Source organism: Mus musculus, chromosome 6, assembly GCF_000001635.26.
Source record: "Mus musculus strain C57BL/6J chromosome 6, GRCm38.p6 C57BL/6J".
Taxonomy (NCBI): Eukaryota; Metazoa; Chordata; class Mammalia; order Rodentia; family Muridae; genus Mus; species Mus musculus.
The window spans coordinates 92,867,618-92,889,018 of NC_000072.6; the positions used below are offsets into that span (position 1 = coordinate 92,867,618).

Here is a 21,401-nt window from a genome sequence, read left to right on the forward strand (position 1 = left end):
TGGTGACAAACACATGGCCAATTGGTTGACATCTTTTTCTATTAGGGAAATAGGAGCAGAAACCATAGTGAGACAATACTTTACCCTCAGTAGGAGGGCTACAATTTCAAACGGAAAATAGTTACTGTTGACAATGATAGGAAAGAAATTGTATATTGCTTATATATTGCTAGAAGGATGGAACATGGGACAGCCTCCAGGGAAAGCCACTTGGAAGTTAAAAATCTAAACACAGAGTTACTATAGGAGCCAGCAATTATATCCCTGGGTAACAGATTCCAAATAAGTGTCATTGAGCACTAAGATAAATGATTGTTCATTTACGCCAAGAAAATTCATAGTTGTCAAAGTGTGGGGAGAACCCAAATATCTACTTTAGGCACTCATCCACACAGTGGGGTAGGATTCAGAAGTTGACAGCAAGCAGTATCAGACATGCTCCTCTGCAGATGAGTGAAGCTTTGTGTAGCGTGAATGAAGCCAGCCACAGAGGATGTGTGTTACACGCAACTGCCCATGCTTATGAAAAGTCCAGCTTATGCAAATCCACAGACCCCAAATACAAACTGGGAGGTTGCCAGAGGCTAACAAAGAGGGGGATGGCAAATAATTGCTGAATGCATATAGGGTTTCTTTTGGGGTGCTGGAAATGGTTTGAAAGTAGATGGAGGTCATAAAACATGAATACAGTGAATAATACCTATTTGTTTAAGATAGTCAATTTTATGTCCTGTGTTTCTATTCAATCAAAAATACAGGCAGAATACAATTCCAATGCAAAGCTTAAAAATGTTTTTGGTTTTTTGGGGTTTTTTTTTTCTGTGCTCTGTCAGCAGTATGTTTGATTTTTTTTCCTCTTTGCTAACACATATTTTGTAAATTCTTTCTAATACCTTAGATATGAGTGTTTGCCTAAGGTGCATGATCAGTTAGAGAAAGGCCAGATTCCTTGTAAGAGAGATGGGCAAGAGATGGATGAGAAATTGGTCTGAGTTGTAGTAGATATGCAGTCACTTCCTGAGAGTGAGCCCAAGGTATGTGAACAGCCTCTCATTACTCAGGCAATGCTATAGCTATTTGGACCAATAAGAAACACTGTTTGAAAGGATAAAGGGACTTTCTTTCTTTAGACATGATTTGCCACTGGACTGGAGTATCTCTGGAGCAGAAGATTCTAGCAGAAAAGTGTCAGTATGGGGGTCTGAAAATGGCTCAGTGGGTAAAGGTGCTTGCTTCCAAAATAAAGACTCAACTTGAGTCCTTAGGACCCAGATGGTGGAGGGAGGAACCAGCTCTGTAAGCTGTCTTTTAGCCTCCACATGTACCCGACAGACAGCTCTCTAGCTCTCTCTCTCTCTCTCTCTCTCTCTCTCTCTCTCTCCTCTCTAACACTCCCCCCATACACTAAGTGTTAAAAAAATGTAAGACAAATTTTAAAGACAGTATCAGTAAGGATGAGGAAGGCCGAGACATAGTTACAAAGCTGCCTGTGTATTGCATGCAAGTTTAGAAATGGAGACAGAGGCTAAGGAACAGGAGTGGCCATGGCTGGTCAGGGTGGGGGGGGGGGGGTGGGGGGGGCAGAGGGAGTCATTCTTCAACAGATTGCATAAGTGACAGCAGACAGCTGTTCCACTTCTACTGGGAACTCGGAGTGCTGCTTAAATAGTACACAGCACTCTCCTGCTTCTATATTAGGAAAGACTAGATTCCAAGAGCAAACTGGGCCCAGGGGACGTGCACTCTCTCTTTTTGAAATGGTAGATGTGGAACCCATTACACACAAGAAGACTAGGAAAAGATTCTCAACCCGATGATTAGGATGCTGGACCCCTTTGATCTGACTACATTTGAAGAATCTCACTTATTTATGAGAGGTGAGTCTTGGATTCCTCCCGAAATATCCCTCCCAAAGCACAGCCCAGACATTCTGGTCCAATTCCACTGGCAGGCAGAATCACATACCCACAGAGGCTCACCCCGGGGAGAATTACATCTGCCAGATGCCACGTCTGTTGTGAATTTGTTTAAATACTTGTGTGCAGTTTAAAACAGGGTGAAAACCTGCACATGGAGTTGTAACTGGAGTAATCAGCTCCAGCAGGGCAAGGTAACTCTGGAAGGGATGCAGGACAGCAAGCCACTGAGTCCCATGTGCTGGATCTGGAGCTGCTCAAGCACAGTGCAGGCCAAGTCACAACATCACGGGCGGCAGCGGCGGCGGTGGCAGCTGCAGCAGTAAAACCCCACCACTGGAATGCCCCTCTCCAGATAAGGGGGGAAAGAATGCAGTTAAGAATCTTATCATTCAAAATACCTGTCCCCAGGGACCCGCCTGCCAAGCTGCACACTCTGGCTGCTGACACGTCTGCATGGGCTCCGGCTTGGCCTCAGGGTCACACATTCTATCGCTTAATCGATCTTCGCCAAACTGACACCAGACCTGGCGGTGCTTATGCCCTTTCCCACAGGTGACCAAGCACTGGAATGAAAAGCAGAGGCCATCAGGGTTGCTTGTGATCAATGTGCTGGAGCCCGTGGGGGCTGTTCTCGAATGAGAGCAGGTGGCCTCTTCCCACCTCTGGCCCCTCCCCACTACTGAACAGCAATGAGCAAACACCCACTGCTCTCCGCTTCCTTTCATCCTGTTCTCGTTCTCCTTTCCCTCTTTCTTTTTATCCTGGCACAGCCTCCTGAAGCCCAGGCTGGCCTCCAGTTCCCCATGAGGTTGAGGGTCACTGAAGATTCTGATCCTCTCGCCTCTACTTCCCACCTCCTGTCATTGTAGTGGTGCCCACTAAGTCTGGGCTACACGCTGTTGGGGTTCCAACCTAGGGCTTTGTGCGTGTGAGGTAAATGCTCCTCCAACTGAGCCACATCCTCAACCCCCTTTCTGGGTTCTTACTCGTTTTCATTATGAAATTCTCATGAGTATTTATCACTATGCTTCTCATCCATATTTGCTCCCACTAGCTGCTCCTGCCCCATTCCTTCCACTCTTTCCCCCATCTCCTTCTTTTCTTTTTCCAGAATCTTTTTTCTTATTCCCTTTGTATTATGGCCAGATTCAAACACAGAAAAGCAGAGTACCATGCTCTGAGAAACAAACAGAAGTCAGGATTTTCCATTACAGAGGTTCAGTGTGAAGAATTAAAAGTCCGACCAACTTGACACCTCTATAACCAAGTCACAGTGTCTCTGTGCCTCAATATTCACATCTATAAAATGGGGGTAACAATAATTCTGACTCAGAGAAACTAAAGTGTCTAGCACGTACAGTATTCATGTATGACATTCTCAAAAAGAAAAGTATGTCAAATATAATTATCATTATTATTTGGGCTCACTTTGGAAAAATTAAAAAATGCCTAAAAAGTACAAAAGACAAAGTAAAATAATTGAATGTTTTCTTCAATTCTTTACTCTTTCCATTCCAGTCTTTTTATCCAAGGTTACTAAGTGTTAACGAAGTGTTGGAACAGTTAGGCTGTATGTTCAGTATTTATTCAAACACACGTTTAGTCAGGGTTTGCTATAAAAGTTTCCTCTCCTTTACTTTTTATTTTTTTAGAAGAGGGTCTCATGAGTCTCAGGCTAAGCCTTAAGTTCACTATAGTACACACAGCCAAGGGTGGTCTTGAATTCCTGATCTCCCAAGAGTAGGAATAAAGATATATACCACCACACCTGGCTTCATGAACAACTGGACACTAAAGTATTAGCTATCTAAGTATAATGTAAACCTGCTATCTTCAATCATATTTTAAAAAAAAAAATCAAGGATTTAGTGCTTAATCTACTGGGAAAGCGCCAAGTTTGTTGATCACGTGACCACAAATCAGCCATAGGTAAGGACATGTGTCGATACTTGACCATTCCAGCAGCATTAGGGGTATTTTGTTCAGATCTGACACCTGAAATACACAGTTTACATTGCACTCACATTGGGGGGAGATAAGGGTATGTGTGCGTGTGTGTGTGTGTAGGAGCTGTGGTTGTAGCAACTTTGCTTCCCCACATTTCTGACCTGTCCAGTTAATAAGGGATGTCTATTCCCCAACCACCTGCATCCGCTGAAGGAGGTGAAGTGAGGAGCCGTCTTGCTGAGATTCTCACTGGGCTGTAACAATGTTGGGCTACATTAACAGACAAGATGCCTACTGTATCCCAAGATCCAGATACGGGGCACAGATGGGGTTGCCTTGAGCTTCATAAAGCAAGGGATGAGAAGTTATTATTCTCAAACACTCAGCCTGGGCTTCCCCCTAACCAAGCGCTCCCATGTGACTGGATGTGTAAGCCAGGTGGTCTAATCTCTTATTTCAAAGACGAGGAAGATGGGAATCCTCTTTGTTGGATTCATGTCTAAACTATTTTAACCTCACACTTCATTAAGCCTCAATTTCCAGCCAACGATTTACAGCTCAAAGTGGGGGAGGGGGAGAACCACTCCGTTAAAGTCAGCAGCAGAAGCTACTGGGCTGTAAGATCCAGCCAACTCCTAGTGACTCTGAGGCCCTAGGCAGACTAAAGGGTTTCAGTAGTAATGGAAATGGAGAATCAAATGGGAGTGAGATGGAAGAACCATACAGTAGTCTACACCTCCGCCCGACGCTGGGGAATCCAGAGTCATCTGAGTTGAGCTAGGATCCAGGGCTTCCTTTTCTCACCTCTGACCAGTCTCCTGTTTTCCAATGGGGACAGGAGAACTCATTGCAGCTCTGTACTACGACTTTCTCCTGGTGTGTGCATTTGCTGTCATCCAGGACATCATTGCGGGTGTTGACACAAATTGCTCTTCTTCTCTGGGTACCACCATCACAGCTTCTAGAACACTATGATCATTAAAAATAAAAAATAAAAGAAAATAAGGCATTTCTGAATTCTTTACAAAGACTGCTTAAAATCAAAGCTATGTTGTTTCTTTCAGCCCTTAAGAAATAAATGTCCTACCATACCCAAGTCTAGTTTTTTCTTCATGTTATATTCAAGTCAGACATTACAAATTAACCTGGGGAGCCTTCCTTTCAGAGCTTGACTTAAAAGGCATCGTAAATCAATTGCAGATCTCTCTCTATGCAGTTTAAATGGGTTTCTTAACACAGTCCCAGAAGGAGCTATGATCACTCATCAGACTTGGTATTCAGGACTCTCAGATGAGAACCAACTTACTTCGGTCCAGGCTGAATAGCGCCATCCACCTGTGCTGCACTCTCCTGAGCATTTCTCCTGGTTACTCGGTCTGGGTTGACTGCTACAGAAACTGTCATCCACCTTCTCCGTCTTCCCGTCCATCCTGCTGTATTTGGCACAGTGGATGTCTAAAGTACGGTAGCCCAAACCACACTGGGCACTGCATTCGCTCTTGCTGGCAACGTGCCACCTAGACATAAATAATGGTGGAAAACCAACATTTGTGTTAAACACAAGTGTCACATCCAACTAGTAAGAAAGCTGAGTTCGTTCTTTCTTCATTCAAATATGATGACAGCTCAAAGTCACAGCCAGTTACAATCCAAGTTCAGACCAAGGTATCCGTGTGATTTTCATGGCTGTCAATGTACGTGGAAGTCACAGAACCACAGCCAGAGATGCTACGTCTGTGAAGAATCTCTTGGTACAGCTAGTCTGAAATTCAAGCAGCAGAAAGGAAAACAAACAAACAAACAAACAAACTGGAACTCAGCAAAGCAAGGACAGCAATTTTTATATGAAGTATTTCACTTGGCTCTTGGGAAACTCATCTGTGGAATGCTTCTTTTTGTCTGTCCGTGCTTGTAAATACTCAGCGACTATTCTGATAATAATAATGCAGGAATGAATAATATGGGGAATAATTAAAAATTTTCAAGTGTACGTGCTATACACTAGGAGCGTTATTATTTATTATTATTATTATTATTATTATTATTATTGTTTTGTAATAAACACTAAATTTGGGGGGATTGGCCATCAGCTCAGCTTCAGGATCAATAAGAGACCCTGTCTCAAAGGAATAAAGCAGAGAGTGATGAAAGCAGGTGCACACCCTTGCACATGTGTGTATACACTACACACACACACACACACACATACGGCTGGAAATGTTTTTGTTTGTTTGTTTGTTTGCTTGCTTTTTAGTATAGAATAGAGTTTATTCAGGGCATGGGGAGGGGAGTTAAGAGAGTAGTAGAGGCAGAGAAAGGCAGAGAGAGGGAGAGAGTAGAGAAATGGGGGTCAGTCATGACCACATGAAGAGAGAGGCAAAGATGCAAAAGCTGGACACAATATCTGGAACAGCAGATATTGTGTGTGTGTGTGTGTGTGTGTGTGTGTGTGAGTGTGTATATGACTGATATGACTGTGTGTCTGAACATGTATGTCAGTGTGTTTGTGTTTATATGTATGAACCTGTGTATCTGTGTGTATGCATGTGTGTACGTGTGCATGGGTACATGTGGAAGCCACTAAAGGTATTGTTTCTCTGGTTCCTTCTACTTATTGTTTTAATCACAGTGTGTGTGTGTGTGTGTGTGTGTGTGTGTGTGTGTGTATACCAGGTATAGAGGTTACAGTACAATCCTCACCTTCCACCATGTAGTTCCAAGGACCCGACTCAGGTCATGAAGTTTGGGACATGTGTCTTTATGCTCTGAACTATTTTACTAGTCTTACCTTATTTTCTGAGACAGGCACTGTCACTGAGACCTGTCCTGTCACTGGAAACTCAGACTTTGCTAGGCTGGTTGGCCAAGAACCTTCCTCTGCCCAGTGGGTTCCACTATATCCCCAGCTACACCATTGCACTTGACATTTTAAAAGTGGGCTCAGGGCCCCGTGCTTGCAGAAGCACTTTACAACTGAACTGTCTCCCAAACCCTCATTATACACTTTTAAAATTAGATTTGAATCCATCAGACTTTGCCACCTTTACATCCCTGATATTATTCATAACGAAGCCTTCTGACACACATCAGGTGCACAGTATATACTAATGACTACTCTTATTTTCTATAACACAACAGGAACAGAGTGCTTGAATTTAAAACATAAGCAAAAAATGTTTAATTCACAGTTTTTAAAATCAGGATTTTGAAATGTATGTGGAAATCTAGAAAAAGATAATTTTCTTCTAACCTCCAGGGGATCTTCTCTCCCATTATTAATTCCCTTCATCTCAGCCACTGGGAGGTGTGCCACTTCTCAATGTCCTAATGTTCACTCATACACACCTGTCTAGGGGAGGAGTTGGGAAAAAAGAGGAACTCAAGCCAACACGCTTATCAAGGAATTTCTAAGTAATGTCCAAAAGTAGGTCAGAGTTGACCACTGGCAAGGAAAGTGGGCTGTGATTTTCCATTACACTGAAATAGCGTCAGGGAGATTTTGTTCTAACACAGTAAACGAGGACTTATAAACTCATCCTTTATCTCATCCTGTCACAGGCCAGTTGGGGCAAACTGTCACTTCCTACAGGAAGTGAGGCAAAAAAAAAAAAAAAGGTGAACTCGTTCTACAGTGGCATCTGGAACTTCCATCTGCACTTTGATTTTTGGCTACCTTCTCAGGCCTCCGTGGTCACTTCCCTGGGGGAAGGCTATTTACCATCTGGAGAAAGGAGGGAGATGTCTTGACAAGAAAGCACTTTGCAGTTCAGCTGCCAAAGTCACTTCCCTGTCATCGCATAAGACCCAGGGGCCAAGCAGAGATCCCCAAGAAGAATCTATAAAAATAATCAAACTCTAAATTAAATCTAGTTTGCTCTATATTCTTTCTGGACCGTGACCTGTTCTTCAGTACAGTGTGTTCATAGTTCACTTTGTGGGAAATAAAATGCTATTATTATATTTCATTATTATATTTCAGGAAAGTATTTGCTAGTCAGGTGTATGTGTGTATCTCAGTACTTAGGAGGTGGGAGCTAGAGAGATGAGGGTGCTTAAAACCAGCTTGAGATACATAGAGAGCTCCTGCCTCAGAAATCTGAGGACTGGGGAAATACTTCAATGGTAGAGCCCTTGCCCAGTAGGCAAAAAGAGCTGTGTTCAGCCACCAACACTGAAAAAGTAAAATAAAATCTGTGTTTTAATATGCTAATAAGTAAGAACAAGATAAATACGTAACATGTGTGTAGGAGTAGATAATGGGGGCTGGATTAAATGATTTTGAGAACTACCAGAAGAAATGGACTTCTATACTGTAGGTCTTTGAAGCTTCACAATGTTTACCAGTATCATGAGCCTCCATATGAGGAAGACGATGTTTTGGAGGGCTTCTCAAATACACAGGTTAAGAGTTGCTTCGTCTGACTGGTGGTCCCATGAACATGCCTGGGAGAAACTACGTTGGAGTGTGACCAACCAGTAACCATTCCCTCTCTGTTCGCTCAGTTGTGCTCACAGCTGATTGGCCAGATTTCAGCATGAGTCTTGATTAGACGGACTGTCAGGTGGACAAAAGGGACAGTACATCTTCCATAGGCTTGGTTTGTGTCTCCGCATATTTTAGCAGGGACCTTTAATTTCCCCAACAGTCAGAAAAAAGCCAGCAGTGAGCCAGTCGTGAGATCACCTGAGCACTGACTGAAAGCCACAGTTGTTCGCTGACTTTTAGGCACAAGCACACGTCTGCCCCTTTGTGTGGTTCTAAAGCTAACCCTGAACTCTTTCTGCCCTCAGTGTTTGACTTCCTCCACACTCAGATCTGCTACCTCTATGAGGAGGCAGGGATGAAGAAGCCCCCTCTCCTTCTTATCTACAATCACAACTGCTTTGGCCACTCAGCTCTGTGCTTCCGGCTCTTGTCCCCACTTGGCCTCCGGCAGAGTTTCCACACCAAAAAAAAAAGTGTTTAAAAGTTGATTCTAAATGGGTAAATGGGGAATATAGAGAATAATAACACATTGACCTTGCTATTGATCAGAATAGAAAATTCAGGCTGAAGTTTTATCTGGTATTATGACAAGAATATAAACAAAAATCAGTCTGTACTATTTAATCAGCAAATGTTGGGTATGAATGGAAGCTCTCATGCTTATGAGCAGAGAGCCTGAGTCGATCACTAGGTGGGGGGGATCAGGTGGAACAAGGTGGGGAGAGTAGCGTCTAACACCTGTGAAGGATACACAATAAATTAGCCATTATTATTATTATGACTATGCCATCCTTGGCATTTGAGTCTCCAAGAAACTTCTATTTTTGCCTCCTTCTCTTAATTTTCTGCAGAGCTGAAGAGCAGACCCCAGCCCTCATCCGTGCTTGTTCAGGCTGCAGCCTAGGCCTTTGGTTTTTGAGAGACAGGGTCTTACAGTTTAGCTTAGGCGAGTTTCAGACTCTCCATCTTCCTGCCCCTATTTCCCTACTTCCCTCACAGAGTTTCAGCTCACTTTAAAAATCAGCCAATGAGAAGGCAGCACCCTTGCGATAGTCTGTGCAGCCCAATGTAACACTCTTCCGAGCTGAGTCTACCTTTCCTGCACTGACTTTTAAGATCTGTGTGAATATTATGCTCCATGGTGTCTACTGCAGGAGAAACCAGAGCCATCGCATGCTGAGTTGTGACTCATCTTAAGATTGCTTAAAGAGACAAGTATTTGGTTCTTGAAGTAACAGTGCAGACATTACCTCCTCTTTAAAAAGGCTATTTGCTGGATAAGCTTGGAATAGGATTATTGAATACCATTTGGTTGATTTCACACATTCTGTTTCTTGAGATGCTTCGTACAGACTCACACTCATTGCCACTGTAAGAGTAGGAGGTTTCATGTTCAAGGTAGCAGACCTACAGACACTGCATGTGCCATTCAGGATGTGACTAGCCCCAGTCTGAGTCAGACAGTGGAGTCCCAGTGTGGATGAACAGATGAGGCAGGACACACACTGGGAGAGATTAATTCCTCATATATGGCATGGCAGAATGGGGTGCATGTCTATCATCCTACAGCATTAACAAAGTAGGAATAGAGGCAGCTTTGTTCCGGAACTGAAGTACACAGCCTCTCCCATTGGATGGGCCACATTTAAGCCTCGGCTGTTACGCCATCCAGTGTGATCTGAAGCAATCTGCATAGCAGCAGTCAGGGTTAATATTTTGATATATAAAATAATGATAAAATCTATGCTGTGGTTGTTGTGGTTTGAATAAGAATGGCCCCCATTGGCTCATCTATTTGAATGTCATCAGGGAGCAGCATTATTTGAGAAGGATCAGGAGGTGTGGCCTTGTTTGAGTTGAGTGTGGCCTTTTTGGAAGAAGTGTGTCACTGGGATGCTCAAAAAGTCATGTCAGCCCCACCGCCACACACATACACCTAAAGATCAGAATATAGCTCTTAGCACTATGCCTATCTACCTACCTACAGCCATGCTTCCTGCTGTGATGATAATGGACTAAGCCTCTGAAACTGTAAGCAAGGGCCAATTAAATGCTTTCTTTTATAAGAGTTGCCTTGGTCATGGTGTCTCTTCATAGCAATAGCACAATGACTAAGACAATAGAAGTAGTAGTAACTGAAAAAAGTATAGGTTTATTAATTGTATTAATAGAATCATAAAACCCATCCTATTACTCTGGGGATATTATATATAGCTGTTAAAAATAGTTCTCAGCTTAGTGAGACCCTATCTTAAAATGTAGAAAGAAAGTTGGGGTTAACTCAAAGGCAGAACACTTGCCTAACATGTATAATTCTCTAGGTCCCAAGTCCACTTCTGTGAAAGCAACAACAACAACAAACACAACAGACAAACACAAACCCAGATCTTAAAGGTGGCCTATTCCACCATATTTACTTGCAGAATGGTAGATGTCACGATGGCTGGATTTAAGGCGATCCGAGAATGCAATCTTACTCAGCTTGTTAACCTTGCATCTCAAGGAAGTTGTGCAAGAATTCAGTGACTCTTCAACTTAATTTCCCATGAAAGGACTCCTTAATTCTACCTTAACTAGTGTAACTCAATTGACTGAAGCAAATAGATTTATATGGACACTATCTAAAATAAAGTAGTACTGCCAAACGTTTCCTTTCCTTTCCTTTTCTTTTAACTAACTTTTTAACATCTTACTTTGACAGTGACTTCTGTCCATATGTTTTGAGAAGCCACAGAGCAACCCATTTAGTGATAACAGCCTCAGAAAATGTGTGGTAGAGTGGAAAGTGCCTGGTTTTGAAGTCAGAGCCTCAGGTCAGGACTGGAAGATCTATGATGCACATGTCACTGCTGGCCCTCTGACTCCTAGGACAGAACACTATTAATTGATCGTGGCACTTTCTTCTCTCGGACACACAAGAGGACCTTATAATCTGCACTCCTACACCAGGCAGCTAACACTGCGAAGACCTGGCATGGCGATGTGGAACTTCAAAGTGCTTTACTCCGCTTCTTGTGAATGGAGAGACCTTATCACACTCCAGTGCTAGTCTATGCCAATAGTCTCCCACAGTAATTGCAGACTTGGCATGCAGGTTGTACAATACAGCCCTCATGATGTTGGATGTTTATACACAGTCAACCTCCCAGGCAATAGAAACACTCTAGAATTTTCCACCCTCTCAATATTTCTTCCATCAGATACCATACCTTTCTTAAACACAGAATTCCGTGAATACCTAGCCAGTCATATTTAGATTTTTTCTCATTCCCTCCATGCCTCTACATTAATGCATAATATTCTCTCTCTATGGCTGTGTCTGTCTCTCTGTCTCTGTGTCTGTCTCTCTGCCTCTCTGTTTCTGCCTCTCTCTGTCTCTGCCTCTCTTTCTGCCCCCCCTCTTTGTCCCCCCCTCTCTCTGTGTCTCCTTCTCTGTCTCTCTCAGTCTGTCTGTCTCTCTGTCTGATTTGTGCATGTGTTTATGTGTTTTATATATGTAGACACTGAAACTTTCATGCACAAAAGAATTCTGCACAGTGTCTGCTCTGGATGGGAAGGGAACACCATGGGTATTCCCTTACATAAAGTCTGACTCGATGGTAAGGCCAAAACCTAATCACTGGGTTGTGAAGATCAAGTTGTTTTTGTACCAGTGCTCTGCTCTGTTAACTATTTTTAATTCTTAGGAGAACAAGAAATCCAGAGTGATGGATCTCGGCTAAACAGTTTCAGAACTGGCTGGAGCTTGTGTGAGGAAAACACTGGCAAGGCTAGGAAAAGACTGGCAACTCTTGTCTCCATCGCATCCCCCACAGAATCTCCCCTCAAGCCCACTGACTCCGGAAGAAAGATACAAGGAAAACAGAGGCCGCACCTCAAGTCACAGTCTGTGCCGCACGCTTCAGTGACAGGTCCTGGCTGGGGCAGCCGGTCACATCTTTGATCAGAAACGGTTAGCTGATCAGACTCCCTGGTGCAAACAAGTTTTCGTCTCCGCTCCCCTAAGCAAAGAGTAGGCACATTATTGCTGAGGAAATAACCTGCTCTAAATTACCAAGATCAAGGACTGACTCTCCCACACTTACTAGCAAAGGCTAGGCAGTATTTTCAATCGAGTTGGCCGTATGATCTCTGCCACACTTAACTCAACCAGGACAGGACAAAACCAGCTGGCCATAGACAGACTGCTAACAACTCGGAGTATCCCGGCTTTAATAAAACTGTATTAATAAAAAGAGGGTGGGGCTGAATTTGACCCTGCTGCTATAGTTTGCTGACGTTAATTTAACAAAAAGAAACAAAACTAATAAAAATTATGACCCGTAAAGCCACATGATAGAAAATTAAAGTGGCAGTATTGATTCTGCGTGGCTTCACACATACACTCAAACTTCTTAGAAGAAAATGCAGTGTGACCTGACATGACCTGAATCTTATAAAATTCAACTTGACAACAGAAACAACCAGAAAGGTCTGAGTAAAAGAAGTGAGAAGATGCATGCAGCTAGAAAGGTTTTTGGATTGTATATACATAGCTGTTCTTAAAAAAAAATCAGTAAACAAGTAGATAAATGAAACAGAGCCCCTCATGCCTACGCCTCCCCCCTCCCCATCCTCAAACCCATAGAAGCTGGAAACCCTTGAGCATACCTTGGCAGGGCTTGCTGCATGCTTGCCACGGCCCGTGACTGTTCCAGTAAAATTGCTGAGGTTTGTCCTCAATGGGAATATTGAATGAGTACCGCACATCTGGGTTATACAGCTTTCCCACGGACAACACCTGCAATGTGTGGAGAGATTGGGAAGAAGTCTGCTGGCCTGCAGTGCTAAGAGGAGAGAGCCACTGGCCACCATCCCAGTGTTTACCTGAAGGAGAAGTTCTTCCTCGATACGGTCCGTACAGTTCAGTCTTTCCACCACATTGTCCGATCCGCTGTACTCAATGACGGCGCTCCCCACGCGGACCTCCCTTTTGGACATGGAGACAACAAAGTCTCCATTTAGCAGGAATTCACCTTTACTGTTTGATAAAGCTGTAGATGGGAAAAGGGAATTGGGTGAGGTGCTGCCAGTGACCAGCTGTGTTGAAAATAGTTAGATAGATAGATAGATAGATAGATAGATAGATAGATAGATAGATAAGAACAGCCTGATTGGCAGAGGCTGGCAGAAGAGAAGACTTCAGGCTTGTCAGCCAGGCCATGATTCCACAGTCTTGGTTTCCATGTGCTAGCTATGTGACCTTGGGCCATCAATCCTTCTTGGTCTCAGTTTCTTTATTTATAAATGGAGATAAAGAAAACCACCTACCTATGGTGGTTTCTATGTAAACTAAGAGAAATATTATATAGAAGTCCTCAGTATTCTGAAGTTAATTATACAACAGCAACAGTCGCAGGATTATAGACAGAGGCTGAGGTATTAAAATCTGATACACACATATGCCGCTGTGTGTATCAGACAACAGCAACAGCAACAGCAGAAAAGCATTGTATTTTAGTGGGCTAAATTCACTGTTTCTCACTCTGGTCTCAAACTTGCAGCACTGCCCCAGCCTCTGCCTCCTGAGTGGTGGGGTTCAGAGCAGTAGCCACAATGCCTGGGATAACCAGAGATTCTCTCTAAAATGACTACATTTCAGTTTGTCATTGAACTGAATCCTAAGAACGCAATACCTTCAAGCACCTGATTTGACTGGACAATTTATGTGAACATATCTCTGTGCATCACTCTACTTTCCACTCCAACAGCCAGTGCATGATCTAAATTAAAATGTAATTTGGTTAGGTATAACACAGGAGAGAGATACTTTCATGCTTTTTAGATTAACTTTCTAAAGATGGAAATCTCAGTGAGGGATAGCAAGGTGGCTCAGCAGGGAAAGAGACCCGCTGCCAAGCCTTACAAACTGAGTTCAGTCCCCAGGAGCCACATGGAAGGAGAGAACTTGTTCCCTCGAGTTGTCCTCTGACCTTCATATACATACAGTGGCACGTGCATGTCACTTAAATTAAATACATAAAATGTTAAAAAACATATGTAGCTTTTAAAACCTGGCGAGATCACTTTTCTTTAGCACTTGCCATACACTACCATGGCCTCATTTTAAGCCCGTCTTCTGCACCTGCAGCCCATTCCCACATGGCCAGCCACTCCACTCGTAAGAGGCAGCTTGCAGTGTACTGCATATCACACCTCTGTGAGGCTGCTCTGTGAATGCATGCCACACATTTGTAGATATGGACGTACAAATGAGAAAAGCACGATTTACCAACCAGTAAGTTCATTGACCAAGGCCAGATAGCTTCTGTCTCCACAGCTTGTGAGACACTCAAATTGCCCAAAGCAGAGAGCCAGCAAACATTTGTCAAGAAGGTAAATTCGCTCATTCATTCTTCCTCTTGTTTACAAATAGAACCAAGATACGCTCAGGCTAAGCTCTTTAACAGCTTGGTGTGTTTTGCTAAACTGCAGGAACCTTTTCGTACAGTTAAAACCACTTCACAGCTCACCTCTTTGAACCCTAAGACCCCAACCCTTAGTAGGCCAGTGAAAGATGCTGTTAAGAGTGACTGAAGCTGACACCCCTGAGAAGAGGATAAAACACTTCCATCCTGAGACTTATTTCCCTAGCTGGTGTGAACCTCAGAAAACCACATCTCACTCACTCTTGGCCCCAGAAGCTGGAGACCTGCCAGCTGAGTGAGATGCAGGGTTTCCAGTGGGTCACAGAGAAATGTGATTGTTCCCTTGGCGCCCTAGGGTGGTTCCAAAGTCAGATCACTTGTACATGATAGCATGATGTACTGACGATACCGTCATAAGTCATACACTAGCTACTCCAAACGGGAGAATGAAGTGCCCCATGCCAGAGTTATAAATTGAACATCAATCTGGCTTTGTTTTAAAGAACATGGTCTCTTCTGTGTTAATCCCCAAGTCTCTTCCTGTGGCTTCAGCTGCTTCTCTTGCTTCTAACAGAACTAGGGGAAGGCCGCTCCTCACTGCCTGTTTCTTATGCCAGTTAGTGGTGAGTGCACAGCCAGACAAGATCTCAAATAATGTAAAACCCTTCTCAAGATTTGCTCCTATAAATGGTATGTCCACAGACTTACACAAAGGTATCAATGAACTAAAACTCTAGTTTTCTCTTGTACTGCATGGATGAGTGATTTCCCACAGCCAGAATTAAATCCAGGGCTAAGCATCCCAGAGGCAAGTAAGTATCACAAAAATGGTTACATCTCCTGAAGAGAGAGGAACAAGGCAGGGGCAGTGCAACATGGTTTTAACCCAACAAGAGGGATCCGCTTGGAAGGTGACCTTTGACTGGCAGGCTTTCTGCTTCAGTACCTCAGAGAAACAAACTCTTTCCCCAAATCCAGAGTCCCCTGCTCCACCTCCTGCTAATGAGATTAGGGAAGCTAATTTCCTGAGTTGCTGCTCCTCCGCCATCAGAACTAGGCTGCTGCAGAGGTTCTACTAGAAAAGAATTCCTCCTCAAAACACACAGGGAAAGTGGGAGACTTGACCAGTCTTCACACAGCTATTGGGAATAAGGATGAAGGTTGCTTAGTAACAGAACGCAATGACTGAATTCAGCAGAACAGGGTGGTTGGCTGTAAAGTATCTAAAGGGATCTGCTAATACATAGCCCCTTGCTTCAAGCTAAGGGTGAATATGCACACACTCTAGCCTGGGTGACACCAGATCCTCCTTACGAACCAGAGCTTCTTAAAGAGCCATTGTGAGGCTCCCTCAGAGGTCTGTCTTCACACTCAGTGGGCTGTGACTTGCCATCAATGCTTGCACACTCCACATTTGCTTTCAGAGAGGCTTGCCTTGGGCGTAGCAGTGGCTTGCCCATACGGCCCGTTCCTGCTGACCCGTCCCCTTTAACTTTCTTCTCATTCTTTCACGGGGAGATTAAGAAATGCCCAGGAAAGAAAAAAAGATTGTCAGCAGGCTCTGCTCAACCGCCTCGCACGTGCTGGTTGCAATCAACAGAACCGAGGCGGACAGTACTTGGACAGAAGTTATTTTCCCAAGGAAAATAGAAGAGAACCTTCTTCCTTTGGAACAGAGGGACGAAAGGATTCAACATGGTTTTTGGCTCTCAAGAAATTAATTTATAAGGGACACTTCATGCCATGTTCTTTAACTTAATTAGGATGAACTCAGAACATAAAAACCACTACAAGCTCGGATTTATAACTAAGTATGTGGAGGAGGGAAATGCCTGACATATTTCATGCAGTTGTAGAATGGGAAATGTGGGATTCCCCAAAAGTAACTTGAAGGTGGTTTCCAGAAGCCTGTTAATTATCTTATTTTAATTCATGCATGTGTGTGTATCCATCCCTGTGCATATGCATGTTTATATGTCTGTCTGTGTCGCAGAACCTAAGGCCAAATAAATGTTCAATTGTAAACACATGGTTCATAATTGAGCTACAACCCAGTCCTGTTCATTTTCTTGTAAAGCTACCACTCAATTTAATATGTGGTGTTAAAAAGCAAATGCAGCTGTTTAGCAATTAATTCCAAATTAGGCTTTGTAGCCTTTTGAAGAAGGTGAACCTTTATCTCCAAGAGAATTCCATTTTCTATGAAGCACTAGCAATGGCTGTTTAGCAATCCAGCAAGTGTTTACTCAAGGTTTCTCATATGTGCGTTGCATCAAGAGCTAAAGATGCTGGCAACAGCCCTGACCTTGAACTACTGTGATTGTGTGGATGAATAAGTAACAAGTCCTATCTCCATGATAGTAACTGCCTCCTTCCCATTGCTTAGGTCCAAACCTGAGAATTTTTCTCTCCATTGACTCTAGCACAGCGCTGCCCTTTGTCTTTTTCCCTCTTCTTCCCTCCCTACTCCTCTTTTCCCTTTCTTTCTTTTTCTGAGTGGGTCTCATGTAGCCTAGACTAGCCTTAAACTCACTATGTAACTGAAGCAACCTTGAACTTCTGATCCCCCTGACTGTATCTCCTGAGTGCTGGGATTACAGTGCCTGCCATCATGTTATACTCATAGATGGCAAGGGACTAGACCCAGTGCTAAGAGCCCCTGACCCTTCTTTTCCCGTCCTATACCAGGATCAGTCCATCAGCAAATCAAGAAAGCTCCAAACTGAAGATAGACACAGACCCCTACCACTCAACATCACCTCCACGTTCCTCACTGAGGCCAAGCTACCAGCATTCCTCTTCATAGCATCTTTCTCTTTGCTCTTTATTTGTCCTTTTTAATTTTTGAGACAACAGCTTCCTATGTAGCCCAGAATGGCCTCAAATTCACCACCATCCTGCCTCACCCTCCCCTGTGCTGGAGTTAAGATCCACACCACCATGTTAGACTTCTCTTGGATCCTTGATATAACTTCCTAACCAGAGATGCTCAAGATAACAGCCCAACATTCCTTTGAACATGTCCAGCAGCAGCAGCTCAAAACCATCAGCAGCTTCCTGTGCCCCTCAGAGTTTACAACAAGGTCCTTACAGAAGTTACATGGTTCAACATGATGTCTTTGTAAAGCCATTTAGCCCTAAGATGCTACCCTTCCATTCAGCAGCAAGCACACAGACTTGCTCTTCCTGTAGCTCAACTTTAAAGACTTTGCAAAGAGGGCCTGGGAATGATGAGTCAGAATGGTGGCTGCACAACCATTAAGGGCAGGAATACAACCACCTACACTCACCTAACCCCCATCTCCTACTCCCACCCAAATAAGTAGGTGTGTGTGTGTGTGTGTGTGTGTCTAAAGGCTTGTAAGCCCAGGTGGTATGGTTGTCAGATTCAGAGAGATCATTTGCTGGCCCTCAGGCTAGACACCATTTCACTGAGTCCTGATAAGAATCATAAGAGAGATAGAGCAAGCACACACACACACACACACACACACACACACACACACACACACACACACACACACACATTCCACTGCCGTCTTCACATACACATACCCAAAGACTTTACGAAGACTTCCTTCACCTACAACAACTTTAATGGTCTATCCCTACGCTGTAAATGTTTCATCTCCACCTTATCCTTGTAATCCACTTTCTGTGTGCTGCTTGGATTTTCTAATACCATTTATCACCTTCTTCCAGTATGGACCACCATGCTTACTAGGTTTCTGCTTCTTGTCTTTCTCAACCCATGAAAAGAAGTCTTCAAGAAAATAGAGTTTGGTGATTTGAGTCTGTTTCGTTATGTTGAAAGTGATGCTGGTGCACAATAGCAAGTGACTACAGAACGGTGACACAGACTCCCACATAAGTTAGCATGGGTAAGATGCCAGGCTATGAATGCACGAGCTCCTACAGACATTTGAAAATACAGATGTAAGTTTTCATTTGATTCAACAAATATTCATTAGCCAGTTCAACAAACATGTCTGAATATTTGGAGTAGACCTCTATAGGCTTCACTCGGATGGGCAAATAGAATTCCAGCCAGCACATTTTAGGAGAAACAGTAAATCAATTGCTTTTTTAAAACACGGACTACTCAGTAAGACAGCTTTGATTTCTTCTACAGCCGAGTACCAGCTATGGCCAAGCCCCGAAGCCCGAGGAGCCTAGTTATACAAGGTGACCTGCAAAATCCCTCTCTGTCACTCCACTCTTCCCCATACCACTCTCCCACTCTCCCACAGGGCAGTGGGAAAATTACTTAAGGTGGTTTGAAGAGCAAGAAGTTGAAGTTGGTCTGGGTTGGAAGGCTACTAAGAAATGAACAGAGGGCTTTGGTGTGTTGTGGTTTAAAAATGAGAAATATATATGAACTACTTATGCGATTAAGTATAAGAAAAGATATAAAATAATTGTGTGGTTAGATGTAAGGAATATATGTGAAAGGTAAAAAGTTGAAATACCTATAACATAGCGAAATAGGCTGACTTCTGCAATGGTGGCTTAAAGAGCAGATGCCATGATAGACTCTTTTGGAAAGGAGAAATGGAGATACATACCAGGCATAATAAAAGATCAAGTAGACCTAAAAAGAGTCTGCTCCTGGGTAGATCTGATAACATAAAATTTTGATCAAATAACGCTTCTAAGAAAACATTTGCAAGTCAGTTACCCAGCAGCCACATGTTTTTAAAGGTCTCCCTGGCATCTATACTAAAGTCAGAGGATGTTTATAAGATCTGGAGCAAATCCCTTGCTATTGAACACCACAACAACATAACCCCTGAGTCAATATTCTGAGGGGATATTCAGAAGAAGAAAAATAAAATGGTGGCTTTCAAGATCATCTTCTTTATGGAAGGAAGCTTGCTGTGTGAAACGGAGGAAGGAAGTAGCAAGTCCCCACTGCTCCAGAAGGAGACTCAGAATTCCTGTAAATGTCAAGACTGTGTTCTTACCTAGGTAGTTGTCATCCTCAGACTTCCCTGAGAAGCTGTGCTGACGCACGTCAATGCTGGTAGCACCAGCCGGAATTCGGACAACAGTATTGTAACCTGCAAAGAATTTGGCAGAAAATCAGTATTCTGCTGAGCATTACACATTCTCTAAGGATGGATAAAATAAAAGGCAGGCAACAAAGAAGAAAGACAATTACCACTACAAGATGCCTTATAGCCAGATTAATAATATACCACAGCAAGGCTGATTTTGCCCTTCACAGTAATACTTTTCTATATTACCTGAAGTTAACAATTTATGTTTAAATGTTTCCTTTCCCCCAATTCTTTGGAGCAGATTCTTACCATAATGGACAGTGTTAAATGTTCCTGCCACTGTTTTGCATGAAGAATTATCTCCACCACAAATCCCACATTTATCTTTCCGGGCCTTTGAGTTTAAAATATGATCACATCCAGCTTGCTTTTGAAAAGAAAACAATTGAAATACGTGGTAAGTACTATAGAGATCATAAAATGGCAAGTCATACATTCCTGTCATTGATATGAGTCCACAAATGACAAAGAAGCCATCAGCTTTAAAACTTGCAGAGGTTAGGCACTCAAATTGTCCACAGTTTGCAATTTAAGATGTGGTCATTGGACCCACAGTCACCTAACAGTCCGGATGCTGTAGACATAGTGAACCCCTAGACCAGTGCTTCTCAACTTGTGGGTCACGACCCCTTTGAGCTCTACAGACTTTTTCATAGAGATCACCTAAGATCATCAGAAAACAGAGATATTTACATTATGGTTTCTAACAGTAGTTAAACTACAGTTATGAAGTAGCAACAAAAATAAATTTATACTTGGGGGTCACCACAACATGAGGAATTGTATTTAAAGGTCACACCATTAGGAAGGGCGAGACGCACTGCACTAGATCCTCCTCTCTAGTGAACCAGGACTAGCGTTTTAATCAGTTTCCCAGGGCTTCACACACAGATTAAGGTCTGAGATGTGATGGTCTGTGCATAAGCAGAGCAAATGAGAAAAACTACCCAGCAACGAATGCTAAAGGACAGCAGCAATGCTGGTGTCACACCAGAGAACTGCACAGCCTGAGGGACAAGTCGAGTCACTCCCAGCTGGCTCCTGCTGATGTTTAGGATTCCAGCATTGAGATGTTCCAAATTATCAGGAGAGATTGGGAGTCTGCTTTGCTGTGCAATCGCAAGGTTGAAACATTTTCTCTACATACTTGGCAAAGTATGACAGGGCAATCTGTTTCCTTACCAAAGCAATGAAGAGGTATGTGCTGAGCTCCAGGGAGGACCCTGGCAACAGGAGAAGAGAGCCTTCTCATCTCTTGTTCCTTAGTGCACATTTGTCTTTGAGAAGCTCAATGTGTTGCAATTGAGTGGGATGACAAGAGAGCCCACACTGTCAGTGCAAGCTGAGTGGTAGGTAAATCTCTTAGGTATGCTCTCTTTTTAAATATTTAATTTTATGTATGCAAATTTTTTTGCCTGCATATGTATGTAAACCACATGCATGCCTATTGTCTTCAGAGGTCAGAAGAAAACTTCAAATCCTCTTAGAACTGGAGTTAGGGGATGGCTGTCAAGTGCCATGGTGAGTGCTGGGAACCCTACCCAAGTCCTCTACAAGAGCAACTAGTGTTCTGGCTGTCTTG

General features: G+C 43.2%; 1 protein-coding gene and 1 long non-coding RNA gene across 5 annotated transcripts in view; one reads left to right on the plus strand and one right to left on the minus strand.

The window, feature by feature from the left end:
* The window catches only part of Adamts9 (a disintegrin-like and metallopeptidase (reprolysin type) with thrombospondin type 1 motif, 9), a 171,752-nt gene that overhangs the window by 94,919 nt on the left and 55,432 nt on the right, over positions 1-21,401 (minus strand). For all 4 annotated transcript variants that reach the window (XM_006505263.4, XM_006505261.4, XM_006505262.4 and 1 more), the window contains exons 15-22: positions 20,069-20,186; positions 19,724-19,819; positions 13,219-13,385; positions 13,003-13,132; positions 12,227-12,353; positions 5,173-5,383; positions 4,671-4,835; positions 2,318-2,482 (exon numbers count right to left, since the gene is read on the minus strand). In XM_006505263.4, the coding sequence (XP_006505326.1) occupies positions 2,318-2,482; positions 4,671-4,835; positions 5,173-5,383; positions 12,227-12,353; positions 13,003-13,132; positions 13,219-13,385; positions 19,724-19,819; positions 20,069-20,186 (1,179 nt within the window). The remainder of the gene's footprint in view (positions 1-2,317; positions 2,483-4,670; positions 4,836-5,172; positions 5,384-12,226; positions 12,354-13,002; positions 13,133-13,218; positions 13,386-19,723; positions 19,820-20,068; positions 20,187-21,401) is intronic.
* Gm15737 (predicted gene 15737) lies at positions 1,740-16,809 on the plus strand. The gene is made up of 2 exons (NR_169058.1): positions 1,740-1,877; positions 12,039-16,809. It is a non-coding gene; the product is annotated as a predicted gene 15737 (long non-coding RNA).